The sequence below is a fragment of the Coturnix japonica genome, chromosome 4 (genome assembly GCF_001577835.2).
Source record: "Coturnix japonica isolate 7356 chromosome 4, Coturnix japonica 2.1, whole genome shotgun sequence".
NCBI classification, from domain to species: Eukaryota; Metazoa; Chordata; class Aves; order Galliformes; family Phasianidae; genus Coturnix; species Coturnix japonica.
Genome location: NC_029519.1, coordinates 63,023,068 through 63,043,623, shown reverse-complemented (window position 1 = coordinate 63,043,623; position 20,556 = coordinate 63,023,068). Strand labels below are relative to the sequence as shown.

Genomic DNA, 20,556 nt, shown 5'->3' with positions numbered 1-20,556 from the left:
ACTGCCTTTCCCCTTTGATACTGCTGTCGTGCCTCTCAGTCATGTATTTACAGGCCTGAACATTCAGTGGGAACGGCTGCAGGTTCAGCAGTTTTGAGAAACAACTCATTTGGGAGGCTCAAGTCAGATTAAAAGCTTAACATTTGGGGAATCTTATCCATAATCCTTACAATGTGGTGCTGACAAGGCGGATATCTTCCCAGTGTATTTGGGGTGCAATTACTTTAGATTTTTTCCTTCTAATTTGGAGAACTAAAGCTGGCAAAGGGAACATTGCCTTAACTTGGGGCAACAAAGCAGACAGAATCCCTTTCAGCTCCAACTCTACAACTATTTTATAGGTTATAGGCTTAGTAAGTGTGCTTAGGTGTCAAGAAGGCTGCACAACAAAGGAAGTTTACTTACAGTCATATCAGAACTGAAGAACATACTTGAAAGTATTGTTCTCCATTCAATTCTTCCTCAGAGTTGCTGGGCCAAAATAATCTGTGCACATTTCTCTTTAAATCTGTGATATGAAAACATCTAATATTTCTATTTTGTCAGACCATAAGTTGAATCATTGGCATAAGGGATGAGCTCAAGTTCATGTATATTATTGTGTAACTGATAAGTGGGCTTATATTCGGGGGCTCTAAAAATGAAGCAACACCTAGAAGAAGGGCAGCAATCCAAAATACACAGGCAAAGAACTGGCACTACTCTAACTGCCCTGTCTGTTGGACTAATCGAGTCTGTCCTTCCATGTAGAAACTGAGTGCTGCCCAAAACAAGAAAGAAAAAGCCCATTTTGGTCCTTCAGCTGACACAGGAACCAAGAACACTCGCCTGCCAGGAGGTTGTGCGGACTGTGGAAGTTAGAAAATATCTCCTACTCCTAACAATGGAGAGAAAAAAAAAAATCCAAGTGGAAACATAAAAGAAATGGACACATCCTGTGTTAGCTGGTAAGCCACAGAAATGAAGAACAAATACAAGAATTCAAACTAAGAATGCAATTTCCACAATATCCTTCCTTCTATTCCCCTGCTTCCCCCTCCCCTCTCACTGGGGCATGAGAATGTTCCCTGATTTAAGACGACGCCCTATTGTGAGGGCTATATGTGTGTTTTTCTAATTGCGTGGTGTCTGCCATGGTCTGCCAGTCAGTCTGTACTACAGAAACAAAATGCCCCCCTCTCCCACCTCTCACTGGTATTCCAAGTTTCTGGAGTGAGGCACTGCGAGTTGGGCTTTTCTGATCATAGAGCAGTCCCAGAAGGTTCTGGATGGGGACTTTCAAGCAGATATTCAGTAAGTGATGCTGTGTGATGAATCCTAATGGCACTTTTCCTCCGCTGTCTGAAAGAAAACGTATTTGAGGCACTCCAGAGAAAAAGGAGAATCTCTGAGGACCTGCTGATCTGCTCCCACTCCTCCCACTGGTTGGACTGCTGGAGAGCTTTGGCAAAGTTAAGGACTCAGTGACTATATCAATCTTCGCTTACACAAAAAGCGTGTTATCTGTTATTTGCTCTGATCAGTGGTGCAGCAGGACATCCATTAACACCTCTGTACACAATGTGTGGAACCACTTCTGTCTGTACGCACTCAGGGGAACGATTCTGGATGTTGACAGGTTTCTAAACATCTCCGCAGCCCATTATTTCTGTGAAGATTTATGCAGAGGGTACTCATTATTCTAATTGCTCTCACATACCATTAATACGTGATTCACAGTCCACACGATAACAGAAATACGCATCACTTGGTAACGACGTGCAACTCAGACCTGATGGGGTGTAATTAACAAAGATCTGGGTTGAAACAAAAACACTCTTTAATACGAACAACATTGGCAATACTGAAGGAGCTCTGTGCACGAAGCGGGTTCTCAGCCCCGCTCAGGGGGAACAGAACGACGAAAGTCTTTCAGCACCGCCCGCACCAAGTCCGGAGCGCTGCGGGTACGCGGTCCGGGTCCGGCCACGGGAGGGCAGTAGCCAACAGCCGCCGCCTCCGGAGCCGCCCCTCGGCGCGCTGCCGGCCGGGGTTGGGAAAGTGGCGCTGCCCGGCCCTGACCTCGGCCCGGCAGCGGGCGGGGTGGAGGCGGTGCGGCCCGGCCCCGGACGCGCTGCGGAAGAGGGAAGCGGCGGGGCGGCTGTTGCGGCTGGGGCTGAGAGCGGCATGGCAGCGCACGGCTCTGCGGGGGACGCGGCGCTGAGGCGCGAGGCAGAGCAGTGGCTGCAGTGGGACAAGGTGAGGGGCGGCGGGTGTCCTGATGGGTTGCTTTGTGCGCTGCCTTTCGCTCTTGTTCCTGACTGCTCCTGTTGCGGAGGAGCTGCCGGATGCGCGGCGCTCCGTGCCCCGGAGCCCCCGGGTCCCTCCGTGTTTTGGCTCCTTAAGCCATCCGTGTGCTCCGCTGGCGTGCGGGCTGCCGGGCCCTCGGTGTGTCCGGGCTTCTGGGGTCTTTTACTGCCCTTCCCTGCTATTGCGATAGAGTGCATCATGTCTGTTCCTGCGGAGATATTCAGACACCTGAGGACGTCTCCCTGCTGCCTTCTGCTTTGATCCAGACCGTGCTGCACGTAGACGGAAAACCATCTGTGTTTATTTCCATATTCCACATGTCTAAACAATCCTGCGTGGCCGTGCACTGGAAACGCTGACGCAGCTGCCCATCACTGTGTTTCCTGCATGGACCAGGCCTGGATGTGCTGTGGGTGGTTGGCACTTGTCCCTACACACGCCATTCACTCACTTGGAGCACACCTGGCTGCCCTTTGCCCATTACCGTACAGTGTGTAGGTAGGGGTGGTAGGTAGGTGGCCTCCTGCTTTCTTCAAGACCATTCATACACACACACATATATATGCAAGTTTATCTTCTCAGATTACAGCCAGCCTTTATGTAAGTTCTTCTCGGTTTAATGGATTTTTGAGAGAACTGTCTGGTTTAAAGGGCCCCTGATATTAATAACCTTTCATACTAACATTAATTTTATTCCAGTCTTCTAATCATTTTAATTGGTGATTCCAATTAGTTCACGAAATCCTATTGAGGTCTAATCCAACATCCTCTGAAGTACCTTTTTGGAAGGTGTGCTCTTGGTCAGTAATTGCACCTTATGAGTGCAGCACTTCCTGACAGGTCTGCAATACGTTGGTGCTGATTGCTCAAAAATAGTGAGGTGCCATTGCTGTGGCTCTGTCATTTTATTTGCCAGGGAGAAACTCGTACAGTGTTTGCATTGAGCAACAGCTTTAATCCAACATAACCCTTGTCCATTTACGCTATTAACTTTTTATTTAAGAGTCCCCTTCATGGCAAGGATAGCTTTTTAATTTGAAGGGAGAAGTTAATATTTAATGATGACAAGCAGCATGTTTCTTGCAAAACAGTAGTTTGCAAGAGCAAACCTTTATGTATGGAAATGGTCCTGCTGACTTTGATGAAAGGTTTTACCTTGGTAACGATTCCTGTATGTATTACAGGCTATCTCATCACCGTATGAGTTACATAAGTATCTTATTGTTCATTTTTCTTATTGTCATGCATAAAATCATAGATAGAAGGTAGCTTCTGTTTTCATTCAAAATGAAACTTGTTAACTCAGTACCTGTCCCGATACTTTAAAACATTGGAAGGACTTTTGCACTGACGGAACATCTCTGGGGCCTTCAGTCAGGGTGGGTTCAGCTAAATAACATTTTGTGTGACAAGGTTACATTTGAGCTAGTTGTCGTGATGGTTGTTCCTTGTATTGTAACACTTGCTGGTGTAATCAGAGAGACTGATAATTCTTACACTCTTGTCCTGTTCCTGCAAGGAAGCTTAAGTTGCCAGCATTCCTGGACTGGTAAATTATTAATTCTTAAACTGGAGGTCAATAATTCATGGGTACTTAATTGCTCCGTGGGAAAAAAGAAATTCTTTTTTCCTCAGTATATGGTTTGTATATGGTTTTCCTGCAGTATATGGTTTGCTGATTATCAGGTCATTAGCTTTTATTTAGACTGTCATGTCTGCCCTTCAGCAGTAGGTGCATAGATCAGTAATTAGGGCAGGATGCATCCACATATTGTAATGTTTAAGAAAACCACAGTTGGCTTGCTTGGTAATCCAAACTGCTATCAGTTTGTGCAGAGTCCTCACATCTTTTTATAAGCAGTTTACCCACATGACTGCTTTGTGCATGTTCTGCAGCTGCAGGGGAAAAAAAAAAGAGAGAGATTTTTTTTGCCCAGGATGATCTGCTAGACCTTCCTTTGATCTCAGCATATTTAGCTTATCCAAGAAGCAATCAAGTCCTTGACTTTCTCGAGGTCAGTTGGTTGACCAGAAATCAAAGCTTATGTTCATTTGGAAATAATAATCTTTGTACTCCAGCGTGAAGTGCACGTAATGGTGCTGTGAGTAACCCGAGGAGCACACTGCTGCTTTGCATAACGCTGTTGCTTGGTGCCTGGAGAGTGAGTGCCATCTGTCCTCCTAGCTCATCAGCGTTCAGGAAATCGAACTGATGTTAAGCCTGACAAATCCCACATTATTGAGATGTTGGAGCATACAAGACTTCACTAATTCCAAAACTGAAGAGTCGATAGGAGTTGTGTCATGCAAGCAATTCACCAACAGGAGGAAGACTTAGAAAAGAAACTTCTCATCATTCATAGCAAGTGCGATGGGACCTTTCTCTCACTGCACTTCACAGTGTGAGAATTTGACTGTGATAGTTGAGCTGTATCTGACTGTGGCACTTCATGGATTTTCACAAGCACCACTTACAGATACATTGTGTGCAAATTGTTTATCTCCTGCCCCGTCCATTTGGTTTTGTTACTGCCCTTCTTGTACTGATTTTAAGTTCAGAAGATGTAGCCAAAGTTCTGGTGTTTCTGACGTGGTGCATCATGTTGTAATACCAAATGTATTAAGCCAGCAGAGATCATGGGGAAGAATGTCAGTTCTATTAAGGAGCTTAAATGTATTTAAACAAACAAAGAAAGCAAAGCAAACTCCAACAACAATTACACACCCCCACAAAACACTTATTAGAATGTCTGAATTTTCTATCTACAGAATCCCAAAACTTCTGCAATAGTGAAGGAAGTACTTGCTGGAGGAAATGTGGGAGAACTACAGAAATACTTTGGCTCCCGAATGGAATTTGGCACAGCTGGGCTCCGGGCTGCCATGGGAGCAGGAATTTCTCACATGAATGACTTGACTATTATCCAGACAACTCAGGTATTGTATTCATCGTATTATCTCATTCAGCTGGTTGGATCCAGGAATGGAAGGGCCTCCCTTATGACAAGCAAATGCGCATTCTAGGGAAGTACATGGTTTTTACAAACCGAAACAGAAAGAAGAGAGCTGGCCAGCATTTGGCTGAACTTATGTACATGTATAGGTACTAAAGCCAGTCTACCTGGAGGGAGCTTGAAAAACAAAGTCTTTAAAATTACTGTAGCTTGTACTGCTGGCAAATCATTGTATCTTGTACTAAACAAGCATCCTCCATTACTAAGGGTGAGATTCAATTCTGTCTTAGTTTCAGCAGGGCTGCATTTTTCTTCAGAGTGTCTGGTATGATGCTGTGTTTTGGCTCTAGGAGAAGAACCATGTTGATAACACCCTGATATTTATGGTTCCTGCTAAGCAGTTGTACAGAGTGAACGACTGAGTGGTGTTAAGCTACCACAGGCAGGGTTAAACCACAACTGAAATGCTGGCCAGTTGTTCACTTCCTTATGTGATACCTTAAAGAATAAATGATTTCTGAATCTGCAGATCAGACTAACCACGTTAAGTGGTTCTTTCTGGAGCTGGTTCTGATTTTTAGAAATGTGCTTAAATGCTATCAAATTTTATTATATTGGTTTGAAGGTTTTTGTCATTCTGTGGTGTTTCTTGATCCTCTATGAATTGAGTCCCCATCCAGTTCAGTGAGATGTGTGCAGTGAAATGTCAACATCTCAGCAGTCATCTTAATCCAATGATAAATGGAATACTGAGATTATATTAATGAAGTGAATTTGTTATTGCCTTCAGGGATTTTGCAGATACCTTGAGAAGAATTTCAGTGACCTGAAAAAGAGAGGAGTTGTGATCGGATTTGATGCTCGTGCCCACCTTTCAAGTGGAGGTAGTAGCAAAAGGTACTTTTCAGGTAGTATCTTGTAGATGTCTTACATGATGCTTCATGGTCTCATAACTGCTTCAACAGCATTTTCTCTTTCTCTAGAAAGAATTTGAGGGATTTATAGTATTTTTATTTTCTTAATACCAAGGAAGTTTTTATAGTTTTGTTTTGTCTATAAGGAATAGGGAAGGAACACATTTAAGTTGTGTATAATGATTTCCTTCATTTATTTCATAAATTGGAGTGAGGAGAGGAAAATCTTTGAAACTCAAGGAAACGGATGAGAGAATGAACATATTTCCTAGGCTTCTTTTCTTGTTATTTAGGTTTGCAAGACTTGCTGCTAATACGTTCATCAGTCAGGGAGTTCCAGTTTATCTCTTCTCTGACATAACACCAACACCTTTTGTGGTATGTTTATTAAATCTTTTTATATACACACTAATTCTGTGAGATATCAAAAATAAATACTTATATTAAGGGAAAGTAGACAAGACATTTTGAACTTTTTAAGTTCTGACTGCTTAGACTGCTTGCTTTCTGCTTACTTAGACAGGTTTGATTTACACCATCCATAGCAGTAGAAGGAAGAAGCTGAGTAGAAAATCTGTGACAGTGAGCTGTATTTGTACTCATTCATTTGTACTCATTCATGCTTTCAGGCACATTTCTTGAAGAAGTCATTTCATAGTCTCTCACTTAACAGAGTGATAGAATATCCTGAGTTAGAAGAGACCCATGGGGATCGCAGAATATCTGAGTTAGAAGGGACCCATAAGGATATGGAGGGGTGGAGACTTCGTATATAACATGCTTGTATTGATACAAGGTTTGGTAGATTTAGGGCCACATGCTTCACAAGACAACTTAAAGCAGTGTTGCATGAGCTATAGCTGATTGTATTTCCTGTTGAATAGCCGGGATTGAACTTGAACTGGACCTCTAGTCATGAATAATGCTTTATTTTCAGGTCACTCTATCTGCTTGGACTAGTTTATAATAGCTCTCTGCCAAACAGTTTTCTTCCACTATCTTCTTAACTATCACTAGTTACAGAAGAGGCTGAACCCCAGCTCACAACAACCACCCTTCAGGTAGTTATAGAGAGCAATAAAGACGCCCCTGAGCCTCCTCTTCTCCAGACTGAACAATCCCTCAGTAGCTCCTCATAAGGCCTGTGCTCCAGACCCCTCATCAGTTAGTTGACCTTCTCTGAACACACTCCAGGGCCTCAATGTCCTTCTTATAGCAAGGGGCCCAAAAATGAACACAGTGCTTGAGGTATGGCCTCACCAGTGCTGAATACAGAGGTTCAATTACTTCCCTGCATCTGGTAGCAGTACTTTTTCTGATACAAACCATGATGCTGTTGGCCTTCTTGGCCACCTGGGCACACTACTGGATCATGTTCAGCTGAGCAATGACCAGGCCCCCAGGTTTATTTCCTGCTCCAAGAACTGCTCTCACAGGACATTGTGGAAGAGAATGCTGCAGTTTTAGTTCTCGTTACCCTACACAGACTTCTGTCATTACCCCAACACTTTACACTCTTAAAGCTCTGAACTGTTTCATGTCATTCTGCAGGGCACAGCAGATGCATTCTGCTTCCTTCTGTAAAAATGTTACTCTAGTGAGCCACAAAGTATCTGAAACAGCACTACGTACACCTGGTGTGTTTATGGTAAATTTGGAGTAATGGTGAGAGCTAAGGTTGTACCACGTGGATCCTGGTGGAGTAAGTGTAGTTCCTTTAGGGATTCAGTCTGTAGGAATCATATCCTGATCTTTTTATTTGGCAGTATGGAAGTACTCTCATTTATATACCATAAAACCTTCTGTAATGTTTTTCATATTCCAGTTCAGTTAATCTTTTCTTGTTTCAGCCATATACGGTAACTCATCTGAAGCTTTGTGCTGGAATTATGGTGACAGCTTCTCATAATCCAAAGCAAGATAATGGTTACAAGGTATTCCTAAATTATTTTTTTTTTTTTTTTCATTTTCATTGTTTTTTAATCATTTTTTTTTCCACGTAGAGCTTTTAATACTACTGCATGCAGTTCCAATTGTATTATTGACCAAATGAATAGGTAATTTGATTCTTGAGATCTAGATCTAAACATATCTATCTAGAGCTAGTAACACGTTATAGTAATAACATAATTAATAGCTCTATAAAGCAGAAAGATAAGTATAGTTCTGGAACTTTTGGAATGCTTTAAAATATTTAATAAGCTTAATGAGCTGCTTGTAAAAAAACACTTGGATTAAATTCCATTAATTTCACATGGTACAGTTTTTCTTTTGCTAAATGATACAATTATCAGCATGCCTTTTTTTGTGTGTGTTTCAAGAAACAAATGATAGATGGCTGAGCGGCCTGTCTGCCAATGGCATACCTCGACTAGTCATATACAGACTGTTTCCAGAATACAAAAACAAAGGTTAGGAGGTCTTTCTTTGTCTTTTATAATAGAAAAGCGAGGTATTAGACAAGCTGATTTCTCACTGTCTGTTCCTATTTCAACACTTATTTCCTCTAAAGCATCGTTTCTTATTTAATGATTATCTAAACACTGAGAGGAAATGTCTTAGGGAATTTCTCAGTTCCAAAGCTAGCAGACAGGTTGATATTTGAATCTTCTCAGTAAGTGAGCTCAGCCTTATTTTGTGTTTCATCATGAATTTCAGTGTGCTCTGATAAAACCTAATAGCTTTTTTGTAGAACAAAAGTGGGATTTCAGAGGAAACATTGAGAATAAGAACAGAGAATTACTCTGGTTATACTTCAGTAGAATTTACCATAATATTCTATCAAATATATCTTAGCCAACAAAAAATGGCAAAGCTATTCAACTGTATTAATGACAAAAATGAGCTCTTACCCTTATTATCGTTTAGGTTTACTGGGAAAATGGTGCTCAGATAATTTCCCATCATGACAAAGGAATTTCTCAAGCTATTGAGGAGAATAAGGAGCCATGGCCTCAGGCTTGGGATGATAAACAAATTGACAGCAGTGTGCTACTTCATGACCCGTATGCCACTATCAATAAGGAATATTTCAAAGACATACAGAAACAGTGCTTTCATAGGTGAGTAATGTTACCTCTGTTAAGAATACGGGATTTTTCATGGCAGTTTAAACTGATCTAAGACAAGGCAGCTGTGATTCTGCTGTATTTTTCATCCCTGTATTTGCATTCTTGTGATCTTTTCTGATAATACTGGCAGCTGTATCATTACTTAATAAGTCAGTTCATAAACTTAGTCTGGCAAGAATCTAAAACAGTAAGGTAAGTTTCTCATTATATTATCTTCCTGTAATAATATGATTGTGAATCAGCCAAATGACTGTGTGCAGCTAGGGGAAAGCTAAGGCTGACTATGTAATTTAATGTTCTGGGTTTATTGCCTTAAAGTGAGCCAGACTGTTCTGATAGAAGGAGGTCGTGCTCTGTCATTCTAGTCTTGCATATGTTTCTGGTGACCTTGGTAGCTTTGCACATATGTATTGCTGTCACTTGCTTGGTATAATCTTTACTCAATAAAATTAAGTGGATGTTTCTTTTTGTAAATTAAATGAGCAGCAACCTATTACATTTGCCTGTTTACATCACAGTCTTAACTACCTGTGATCAGATGGTTTACATTCCAGAGTTGGGTATGAGGAATCAGTCAGTTGTATTTATTTTCTACTCACCTCCTTTGGGGTGTATAGAGTGTATTACTCTCTTTCCAGTAATTTGCATGTACCAGAACATTGGATACCTACAGTGACTTGCAGATCTGAAAAGTGAGATTAAACCAGTCTAGAAGCTGACATCTTTAAAATCTGACCTCCTTTAGTTTATCATGTTGACAGTACTGTAGAATACTTAGTCACACTGGGTTCTGAACACAGTGAATTTTCATGCAGAATGTTCTGCCATACTCAAGTTTTTATTATTAATCTCTTTTCTTTCAGGAATATAAACAAGGAAACAAACCTGAAATTTGTTCATACTTCTGTGCATGGTGTAGGTCATAAATTTGTGCAGCTGGCCTTCAAGGCATTTGATCTTAGACCTCCTTTTGCTGTTCCGGAGCAGAAGGATCCTGATCCAGAATTTCCCACGGTGAAGTATCCAAATCCTGAAGAAGGCAAAGGTGTTCTGGTAAATATATGTCATTAATATTTCCTAATATTCTAAGTACAGTGTTTATATGTAGTTTTTAGTAATTGCAATGTCTCAGTGCTTATTTCTGGTCTATTTTTACATTTATCAAAGAATTTCCTGGTATCATTTCATTAAAATTCATAACTCGCTATGAGGCAGGCAGGTAATAATTATCCAATTATCCGTAACTATAAATTGTACTTTATTCTGCTAACAGAATGTGCACCATCTGCACGTGGAGCACAGTGATAGAATTCCTCTGTAAAATAAATGAATAAGCAGAAAGTAGAGAACTTCATAGTCAATTTTGAAAAGTTTTTACAGCTTACGTCTGAAAGACAAAGGCTGAAGTTATTATCAAACTACAATTGGATCGGGGCAATCCTGACAACAAGGAGACCAGATTTTCTGATATGAGTCTGATCATTTTTTTAGTAAAGATCCTATTGGCTGTAACAACAACAGCAGAATGATACAGGTAAAGTTAAATATCCTGCCTGTGCTCTGCTGTTGCCAGGCTTATATCCTGTAAATTGGTTAAATGTTGTTTGAGACTCATCATGACGTTGAGTGTTTGAGATGAAATAAACTGGGAAAGTTATTTCAAGTCTGTAAAGGATGTGAGAACATTTGGGAGTATTATTAATACTTTCCTGATGTTGTTTACCACTGTTTTCAGACCTTGTCTTTTGCTTTGGCTGAAAAAGATGGGGCAAAAATCATTTTAGCAAATGATCCAGATGCTGATCGACTTGCAGTGGCAGAGAAACAAGAAAGGTATGGCAACAAATAAACATAACCATTTATACTTTGGACTTAAACATTAGAGTAATTGGAGGGGGTTTGGCTATCCATGGTGCAGAGGAAGGCAGGATAATCACATTTGTCCTTTCTAGACTAAAACTGTATAGAAATGTGAGGGGACTCTATGCAGAAGACCACAGTGGTGAATTAAATAGTGACTAAAATTAGAGTCCGTAGAAAGCCTGAATAGTTATTTGACATTTGCACTTGAGGTATGAACAGAAATATGTGAACTGTTGTGATTGTTTCACCTCTTTAAAGCTAGGTTTTCAGATAGAAATTTTTCAGAAGACTGATAAACATTCTTTCATACTTTGTTTACTGAGAAATAACTTGAATATTATGCACAACTTCTGTAGTTACCAGGTTATCTCAGGAATAAAGAAGAGTCGGTTTGTTTGTTGGTACTGGCCTTTCTGTTTATTGGGTTTTGGTTTTGTTTTTTTACCCTTTGCCTTCACAGCATGATCTAAGCAGGCTTCTCTGTCTCTTTAAGTAGAACGAGCTAACTGACGCTCTCCATTCTATCACTGGAAATGTTAGCTGAGATATCCTGGAGTTTGGCACATGCCAGCTTTAGCTGGCAACTGAGCAGTGAGGAAAATTCATAAAAAGCTTTAGTTTGTGCTAGTTATGATGAGTTAAAACAAGAACGCAAAATTGCCTGTGCTTTTTTGTCTTAAAACTTATGGCCACCAGATACTCGGAAGGGGTGTTACTTTACTGTGTGTACCACTACTGAGAGTATGGTGCTCTCATTCTGCTGCTGCTTTGCTAGTTGTTTAGCCACTTTTAATAGTCACCTAAATTGTGATCCTGCTTTATTTCTAAATTCCACTGTAGCTTTTCATCTACTAATGAAATACTAATATAAGCTTCTATGGTATCTGTACTTCTTTGACAGAAACCCTTGCTAGAACACATTCTAATGCTAAATTGTTGCTGTGTATTGCTTAATGCCTGCTGGCATCAATAAGTGCAGGAGAGTGCATCTGCTTTGCTTTCACAACAGGTATTTTTTACTGTAGGTCTAGATTTTTGTCAGTCTGACAGTGTCTTTCTCCCCTTTCATGATTGGGATTTTGTGGGCAGTTTTGACATCTGTTTTTTCCTTTTTTGTTCAATTTTTTGTGTTAGAACAATGGATCCATTTATGTATATGTGTACATATATATAAGGTTTGGGGTTTTATTTCAGTGACAGATTGATATATTTGTCATTAAATAAAAGTATTTGTCACCAAGTCAACCAAAAATACTGATCACATGAAAAGTATATTTTCATGTCTGTGTATGTCTTTAATCATTGATTTTTATCATTTGTATCTGCTGGGTTGTGGTGTTTTGTTTTGTTTTTTTCTTGTTGTGTTTTTGTTTGTTTGGGTTTTAATTTAAAATATACCCAAAATATCACTTTTTTTGGTATTTGGTTAAGCTCATTAGCTGGTGCATATGATGGAGAAGGACAATAACCATTCCAGGACTCTTTGGGGGAATATTCTTTTTTTTTCTTAATGAACATGAGGTATCTTGTTGCTGTTACTTGGAATTCAAGTGTGGTAGTTTTATTTGCTAGTTTTCATGTATGTAGGAACCAGAAGAAGTTTTTCCACTACTGTCCTTAAATTCTCTATTTTTTTCTCTCTCTCTCCCCAGTGGTGAATGGAAGGTGTTTTCTGGAAATGAGCTGGGAGCTCTGTTAGGTTGGTGGATCTTCACTTGCTGGAAAAATCAAAATAGGGATGCTCGTTCCATTAAAGACGTCTACATGTTATCAAGCACAGTTTCTTCCAAAATCCTGAGAGCAATTGCACTAAAGGAAGGTTTTCATTTTGAGGTAAGTTGTTGGAAGGCTACTGGATATACTTTTATTTGCTTTCCTACTCCTTGCTTTTATTTTTAATGTCTGTGGGGTTTTGTTGACATTGCTTTTGTAGGAGACGCTGACAGGTTTTAAGTGGATGGGTAACCGTGCCAAGCAGCTCATGGATCAAGGAAAAGCTGTTCTTTTTGCATTTGAAGAGGCCATTGGTAAGAAAGTATACTATGTTCTGGTATCCTTTAAAACATTGAAAGTGCTTTACTCTCAAAAATGGCAATCTAGTGCTGACCCTAATGGAAGTTATTAATATCATCCACTCGGCTGATTGGTATTGCTAGTATGCAATCCTAATCTCTGCTTAGCGCCAACTATGGTGATGTTGAACCAGGCGCATATAAGTCTTTAGTAGCACCATTCTCTACAATAATAATCATCATCATCATCATCATCATCCATCAAATATATAAATGATAAATATGATTTTTTCTTTGTTTAGGGTATATGTGCTGCCCCGCTGTTCTGGACAAAGATGGTGTCAGTGCTGCTGTTATAACTGCAGAGATGGCTAGCTTTTTGGCAACCAGGAATTTGTCATTGTCTCAGCAGCTGAAGGCTGTCTATGATGAGTGAGTTTGATTATAATTGTCTAATCATCAAATGTAGTTAGAATTTTGACTATATTATTCTGTCTTTCATTTTTTGATTGATAGTGTATGTTCTTTCTGCTCCTGAATACCCGGATTTGAGCTGATTCAGCTGATGTGCTATGACTGGCTCTACTTGTTATATCCAACTGGGTATTCCTCTGAAAGCTTTGAATATGAGGCACTCTTTTTTTCTTTTTCTTTTAACACACTCAAAGACCTGCAGAAATTCGGGTTGCCTTCAGAATCAGAATGTGTAACCAAGTGGAACTTAGCAGTACCACCTGTCTACAGTGTAAATAGCTGCTGAGAAGGTCAAACTTATTTAGCATGAAAGCATCCTATAGATGCACTTCAGCAGAAGACTGTTCATGTCACTTGCACGTGGTCACCATTTGTGGAAAACCTGCAGACATTCAGGAAAGAAAACAACTCTATCTTATTAACAGACGCTTGATAACTGGAATGGCAGAGCTTTTCTTGATTTGTGTTGAGGTTATCGATGTTTTCTTATTGTTTCTGGCTAGTATAGCATTCCATTTTTCTTTTCCCTTCTTTTCTGGTCAGGGTTGTCAGGTGAACTGCTTGTAGAGTAGAAGAAACTCTATTTAGTATTTTGGAGGTATAGTAAAGAGGGTCTGTTATCACTACTACCCCATCTCAAAGCTGAAGTAGATAAGGAAAAGGAGGTTCATCATTTGTTTCAAATATAAGGTAGGCTTTTTTAATTCCCTTGTTGGATTCTCAAGATTGATTTAACAACTACTGACCTTCAAGATGTTCATTTAGTTATAAATATATAGCTGTTTCAGAAGCCTTCCAGACTTCTAGCATGAACATAACAGTGCTAGTGAAAGCTTCTGTCCTTCAGGCTTCCCCTGGCATCAAAGATTCTCATCAACTTTTTATCTTTAGGAAGAGTCACTGAAAGAACGAGTCCAGGTTTGTATGCTTTCCAACAACATGCTGTGCTGAAAATTCAGTGCTAGCAGGCAACTTGTTTTTGATGCAGATTCGGCATCATGCTACTTGGTAGCAAATAGGTAATGTAAGGAGATAATAATGTAAAGAGATTATAGACAGAAAGTGTAGTTTAATAGAAGCACTTCAATGGGAAAGCAGCTTCTGAAATTTGTCTGGAAATTCTGTTGCTCAGAAGAGGTCAGCTGGTGTCCACTCAAGGTTACATATCTGTACCTATTTTGTTCTCTTCCTGTGTATTTAGATCTCCTCATGGCATCGTTTTTTCTTCTGGTTTAGAAGCAAAGTTTCTCACTTTCAGTTATTAAGGAAATTTGTATCCCTCTTCAAGTATGTAAATGGAGCAATTGAACTGTCAACACATTTAAAACCTTGTAACAGGGTGAACCTTATGCTACAATTAGCCATAGATTCTTCCTTTATAGAATGTTGTTTAATGTATGTGGTGTACAGCTAATAAGACTGTTGCTTCTTCAAGTGATTGGTATCATGTCTTCACAGATATGGCTTCCATATTACCAAAGCTTCATATTTCATCTGCCATGATCCTAAAGTGATTCAGCAGCTTTTTGACAACCTTAGGAATTATGATGGAAAAGACACATATCCAAAATCTTGTGGTAGATTTAAAGTTTCTGGAATAAGAGATCTAACTACTGGGTACGACAGCAGCCAGCCTGATCAAAAAGCAGTAAGTGGACTTTTACCATACAGTCATGTGTAAATATGTACATATACAAATATTCTACAGAGATACCCTAAAACATACATTCAAACCTGACCATAAATCGAATTGGATTTGTGGTGATTGTTTTGTTTTGATGGGGAATAAATCAAGGATAATTTTTTTCCTTTCCTATTCTTCTATCTCTTTCCCTGTCTCCCTCTCTCTCTTTTCCCCCCCCTCCCCTCCCACCCCCAAGGTGGCAGTCTATACAGGGAGGTAGAAGGGTCTTGCTGTAGTGCTGCAGCAATCCTGCATTAACTTGTTAAAAGTGTAAGCTAAGTGGTTCGTGTTTATTTTTGTCCTGGGTGAAGCCTGTCATAGAACAATTTCTGTTTACAGTTGAAATGTTGACTAGATTTGAGATGAGCTACCTAATGGTACTACGTAACAGCAGTTTTACTACCAGATTGAGGGTAACATTGTGATTTGCGTGCTGTAGTTACAAGACTACAAGTCACAGTGATGAAAACAGAGCACAGCTTGCTCTGATGTGATGCATCAGTTACATTATATGACATCACATCATGTGTTTTGTCTTGAATTCATTATAGTCCCTTTGTAAATGTTAAATATATATATACACTCTTACTATTTTCAGATACTTCCTACAAGTAAAAGTAGTCAAATGATTACATTCACTTTTGCTAATGGAGGAGTGGCCACAATGCGAACCAGTGGAACAGAACCAAAAATCAAATACTATTCGGAACTTTGTGCACCTCCTGGAAACAGGTATTGTCACCTACAGGGGTAAATGATAGGGGCTGATTGGCTTCTCTGTATTGTTTTGGTGGGGAAAAGGCTCTTCATGATCGAATAATTTTACTACAGTCACTTTTATTATTCTGCAAATATGCATAAAGCTTCAATCCTGATAAATGTGTTGAATAATTCTTTTGCCACTGAAGTTTCTTTAAACTTGGCTTCACATTCAGTAAAAATAAGATCAAGAAAAACATTCTGTTTTAAATGAAAGAGGATATGCTCCCTCTTTTTTAACATATATCTTGTTGCTTTAGGCTTGTACTACTACACTTTATCTATAGTTGCATATTTTAAACCAGTTTATTTAGTAATTATATCCTTGAGTAATACCTTGGGAAGTCATGTAGACTGAAAGATAAGCAACTGCTACTCTAATGATAATAATGCTTTCTTAACAATTAACCTGAAAATACTATTAAGCACATGAGGTGGAGTTACTAAATGCATATGATTTGTAATGTAGTAGAAGATACTCTAGACTCAAATTGGCTGTTGTTCTATTTTAGATTATGTTGTAGATTTATGGCTTTTTTTGTAGTCTTAAGTGCCTTTCACGCATCAACTGGAAGTGAACATTAATGCTTACTATAGGAGGCTCTAAGAACTCAAGTAGATATGCTTTTATCATTGATTAAAAACTGTCTAAAACAATACCTCAAACTGAAAATGTGCTGTTTAGCTACTCCACTGTGACAGGTTTTCTATTCTATGTGGATTTTGTTTCATAGTGACATTGAGCAGCTGAAGAAAGAACTGGATGAACTGGTCAACGCTCTTGAAAAACATTTCTTTCAACCAGAGAAAAACAATCTTCAACGAAAGACTGAGTAAAATAGCACAATTACTACCTTCATTGTATTTGGTATTTTCACAGCATTAAAAATGCATTATTTAACAAGTAAGGATTTTTAGGACCAAACATCTGAGAACTCAGACTAAAAAAAGACTTCTGCTTTTATTAAGATTCATTCTACACACTGTTGAAATTAGTATCTTGTTTTGAAAGGGAAGCATGTCTACCCTTGAAGGACCAAAAAAATCAGAGTCAGCTTATACACCTAAAGTTGTCTGCAAATGTATTTCAATCAAAACTTGTTTAATTAAATACTCTAAGTAATATCCTGATTTCTGAAATGCAGCCTGTTTGGGGGAAACCTATCTTTTGTCTGTGGGTGATCTGATAATACGAAACTCTAGCTAGGTTTCGATTTGCAAAGCAAGTGCTGCTGTTAATAAGAGCTAAAAGCCTGTAGTGAAACTGTGACGGACTTAGATTCAGTGTTTCAGAATGTAGTGGTCTTTTGGCAGGGGACTTTGGCCCAAATAAACAAGGAAGTCACAGTACATTTTCTGGAGGGTCTCTGCTGTGGGATAGGACTACATAGCAAACTCCAAGTTGGAGATGCTAAGTATGCCAAACTCTTATTTCTTAGAAGTGTGAAACATGCCTTTCAGTACCGTGAACATGCTGGGACAGAGTGCATCTATATACGCCTTTCTGTTGCCTTGTTGATCTGAGCATGATTAGGTCAGTACCTAGCCCATGGATCCTGTCATGCTGTATGCTACAAGATTTTGCTGCATAACTCTGTATGTTGAATTTAGAGCAGAAATTTCCATTTCATTGTGTGCGGTCATCTGTACTTGCAGAGTCTGAGAGGGTTGCGTAGTGGTTACCAATTGACTTTGCTATACGTTATTTATTTATTTTTGTTCTGCACTGAGTATCAGTGTGTAGCTCCAGCAGCCCAGGTACGTCTTGGGTACAGAAACCTCCACACCATAACTCCTGGTATACCATGATGGTGCTTAGTTGCTAGGTCAAGCATAGATTAAATTTAGCAAATTATTCATCAGAATTCCATGTAATACTGGGTTACCTTGCTAGCTAAGATGCAAAGGAAAGAATTTTTGATACCTGCTTTGGTCTTACAAACTTTAGAGTTCTAATTGGAAGATACAAGGAAGGATTAAGCCCTGCATTCTTTGGCTGATGCTTCAGTTTTTCTTGGCTAAACAGTCAAAGCCAGTATCTGCACTGTTCATACTGAGGTCTATCTGCATGGTACAGAAAATTAATGTCTTATTTAAACTGATAAGAATATTAAGGAAAGGGCTTGTACTGTTCATTGAAACCTAGTGTTAGGGAAGTGGAAGGACAGATACTGGGATGAAACTTGAATTTTGCTCTTGGTAGGATTTAACATGTGGCACATGACTTAACCATAGGCTGTCTTACAAAACACAGTTTCTTGCATGGTACTTCACCATGAGCTTCATTAAAAACCAATGCCTGTGCACAAGCTGGTTAGGTGATGTTGGTCAGTGCTTCTAAGAGCAGCTTGGTTGGGGAATGCAGACACAGCATGATCACTGTGAGCTGAGGCTGAGAGATGCTATGGAGATCCAGATGGCCTGGTGTGTTGTTCAGCTTCCTGCGATATGCTGGGCTTCTCCTGGGCTGGTGCTGTTACCTGTGGATGATCTACATGGGCCAGATTCTAGCTGCAGGCATTAATTACTTCTGTCCTGCTGGGAATCATTACATCAGAGAACATCAGAGCAGAGGCACTGATGTTTTATCCAGAAATGGCAATTGTCAGGACAAGAATAAAGAAAGCTTGGAGCCTGGACTGAACCCAAGAGGCAGGGAATTCCTGGCTACTACCAGAGAGATGCATCCCTAAATTGAGGAAATATGAAGAACGAGACTGGTCTTTACAATAGGCTAACATTTGTAATTCCAACACAACTCAACAGCAGCTGTAAACATTTGATCCAAGAGGAAATTGGGATTGTGAGGCTGGGAAGAAAATGCCTTGAAATTAAGGAGTACAATACTTTAATCTCTGCCATAAAAGTAAAAGCCTAACAATGCTGTTAGACTGATGAATTTCGCTTTAATGACTTTAATGTTATTAGTTTGTTTAGTAGTCACAACTTAACACTATCCTTGAATTTAGTTTCATTTTTCTTTCAATAAGCAGTTTGGCCAGAAGGAAATGTATTGATTTCATCCTTCATACAGGCTGTGAACTTTGTCCACGGCAGATTGTGAAGCATACAAGTATTGTACTTGAATTGCAAAAACAAAACAAAACCTCATATAGGGACAACTGGAATGATCTATTAAGTCATTGAACATATAAGCAATTTCTTCATATTCTACTAGTATGCTTAAATCTGTAACTAATTCACTTAGAGAACTGGAGGTAATCTTCATTGAACTAAGTAGTCACTTTCTGTCATACTATTTCTTTGTACAGTGTAAGCATACAAATTCATCAAGGGCAGTATTTCTGTTCAACTTCCAAGCAGAAGCCAGCATGTCTCTTTTGTACAGTGATTGGTGGGTGACTGAAATCAGGTCATGCACCGTCAGAACGCTGCACAATGGGATGAGCCTATTAAAATATCCAATCGTGACCTAACGCCCACCTAGATATAAAGTAACATAAATGATGGCATAGCAACAGCAGCTTCCACACAAAAGGAGAAGCTTCAGATACTCACACAACCCCTGGTAACTCATTTTCAGATGTATTTATGGCAAGGAAGGGGGGAGGGTTAATTGTGAAATCTGAAAGCATGAACGTACAGAGGCAGCAGGCAGGGTTTGTAATAGGAGCTCAACTCTTTTGGACTTTTTACTCATGGTCAGTGATAACAGAAAGTCTCTTGTCTGTGAAGATAATCACCAGCTACTGTTGCTGTCGTACATTCTTACAGAGTAGGAAACAGGCGAACAGCTATTATAACAGTAGCACTCAGATTTGGTTTGTGGAATGTCTGGGACCATATATGATACCAGCTGGAGATACAGTGTCACTGGATAAGAATGTGGTACTTACTAGAGCTCATTTAAGTCAGGACTACAGAACATTCAGTATCTTGCCCTTAACGAGGTACTAAACAGATCCGCATGACCCAAACACAAATAAAGACTTAAGACTGTTTTGTATAATAGCACTAGAAATTAATTATCAATATTTTCAAGGGAGAACAACGTGGATACCCACATTTGATGATTCAAATTTTTACTTCTCATCTGTTGCCCAGCTATGGAGGAACTTCAGCTCTGAAAGTAACTGGGTGGAACTTTGCAACTTCCTGTTTGCATATAGATGTGCTTCAAAGGGTGCAGCCGCAGCAGCCCGAAGTTCAGCTCCTGTATGTGGCCACATGAGTTCAGCCTAAATTTCACTTACTGTCTTCGTCCTGGTCTACAGTCCTACCTCAACTCAGATCAAATGACTTGTCCCTTCATTAGATCACAAGGAACACTTCACTATCTCACAGCCTGTACATTACATGTTTATTTCTCATGAAGTGGAACACACAACCCCCTTCTTGTTTTTGTCTTGTTTTCACAAATGAAATTTCTTCCCTGTATAAGGAGCCATTTCAACAGGAATAGGAGAGAGAAGGAATGCTGTCCAGCATATCCTTGATGCTCATTAGAAAAGGATGGTTACCCTGAGACTGGAGGAGCTTTGGCCAAAGCGCTGGAGCTGTCAGATTGAGAACTGC

At 39.6% G+C, this 20,556-nt stretch overlaps 1 protein-coding gene across 1 annotated transcript; it reads left to right on the top strand.

The window, feature by feature from the left end:
- The first annotated feature begins 2,087 nt into the window (after nt 1-2,087).
- On the top strand, nt 2,088-19,269 carry PGM2 (phosphoglucomutase 2). The gene is made up of 14 exons (XM_015862498.2): nt 2,088-2,238; nt 5,059-5,226; nt 6,034-6,140; nt 6,451-6,535; nt 8,008-8,091; nt 9,026-9,219; nt 10,092-10,281; nt 10,964-11,061; nt 12,744-12,924; nt 13,025-13,118; nt 13,406-13,535; nt 15,036-15,225; nt 15,860-15,993; nt 16,755-19,269. Exons 1-14 carry the CDS (start codon nt 2,167-2,169, stop codon nt 16,855-16,857), a joined length of 1,830 nt encoding a protein of 609 aa, XP_015717984.1. The 5' UTR covers nt 2,088-2,166; the 3' UTR covers nt 16,858-19,269.
- Nucleotides 19,270-20,556: the final 1,287 nt, after the last annotated feature.

What these genes read in the sequence shown, in the direction of transcription:
- PGM2 (XM_015862498.2), top strand. Translation starts at nt 2,167, where the DNA reads ATGGCAGCGCACGGCTCTGCGGGGGACGCGGCGCTGAGGCGCGAGGCA. An exon ending in CAGAAACAGTGCTTTCATAG is followed by an intron (nt 9,220 to 10,091) that starts GTGAGTAATGTT and finishes CTTTTCTTTCAG; the next exon opens with GAATATAAACAAGGAAACAA. An exon ending in GCCAGCCTGATCAAAAAGCA is followed by an intron (nt 15,226 to 15,859) that starts GTAAGTGGACTT and finishes TACTATTTTCAG; the next exon opens with ATACTTCCTACAAGTAAAAG.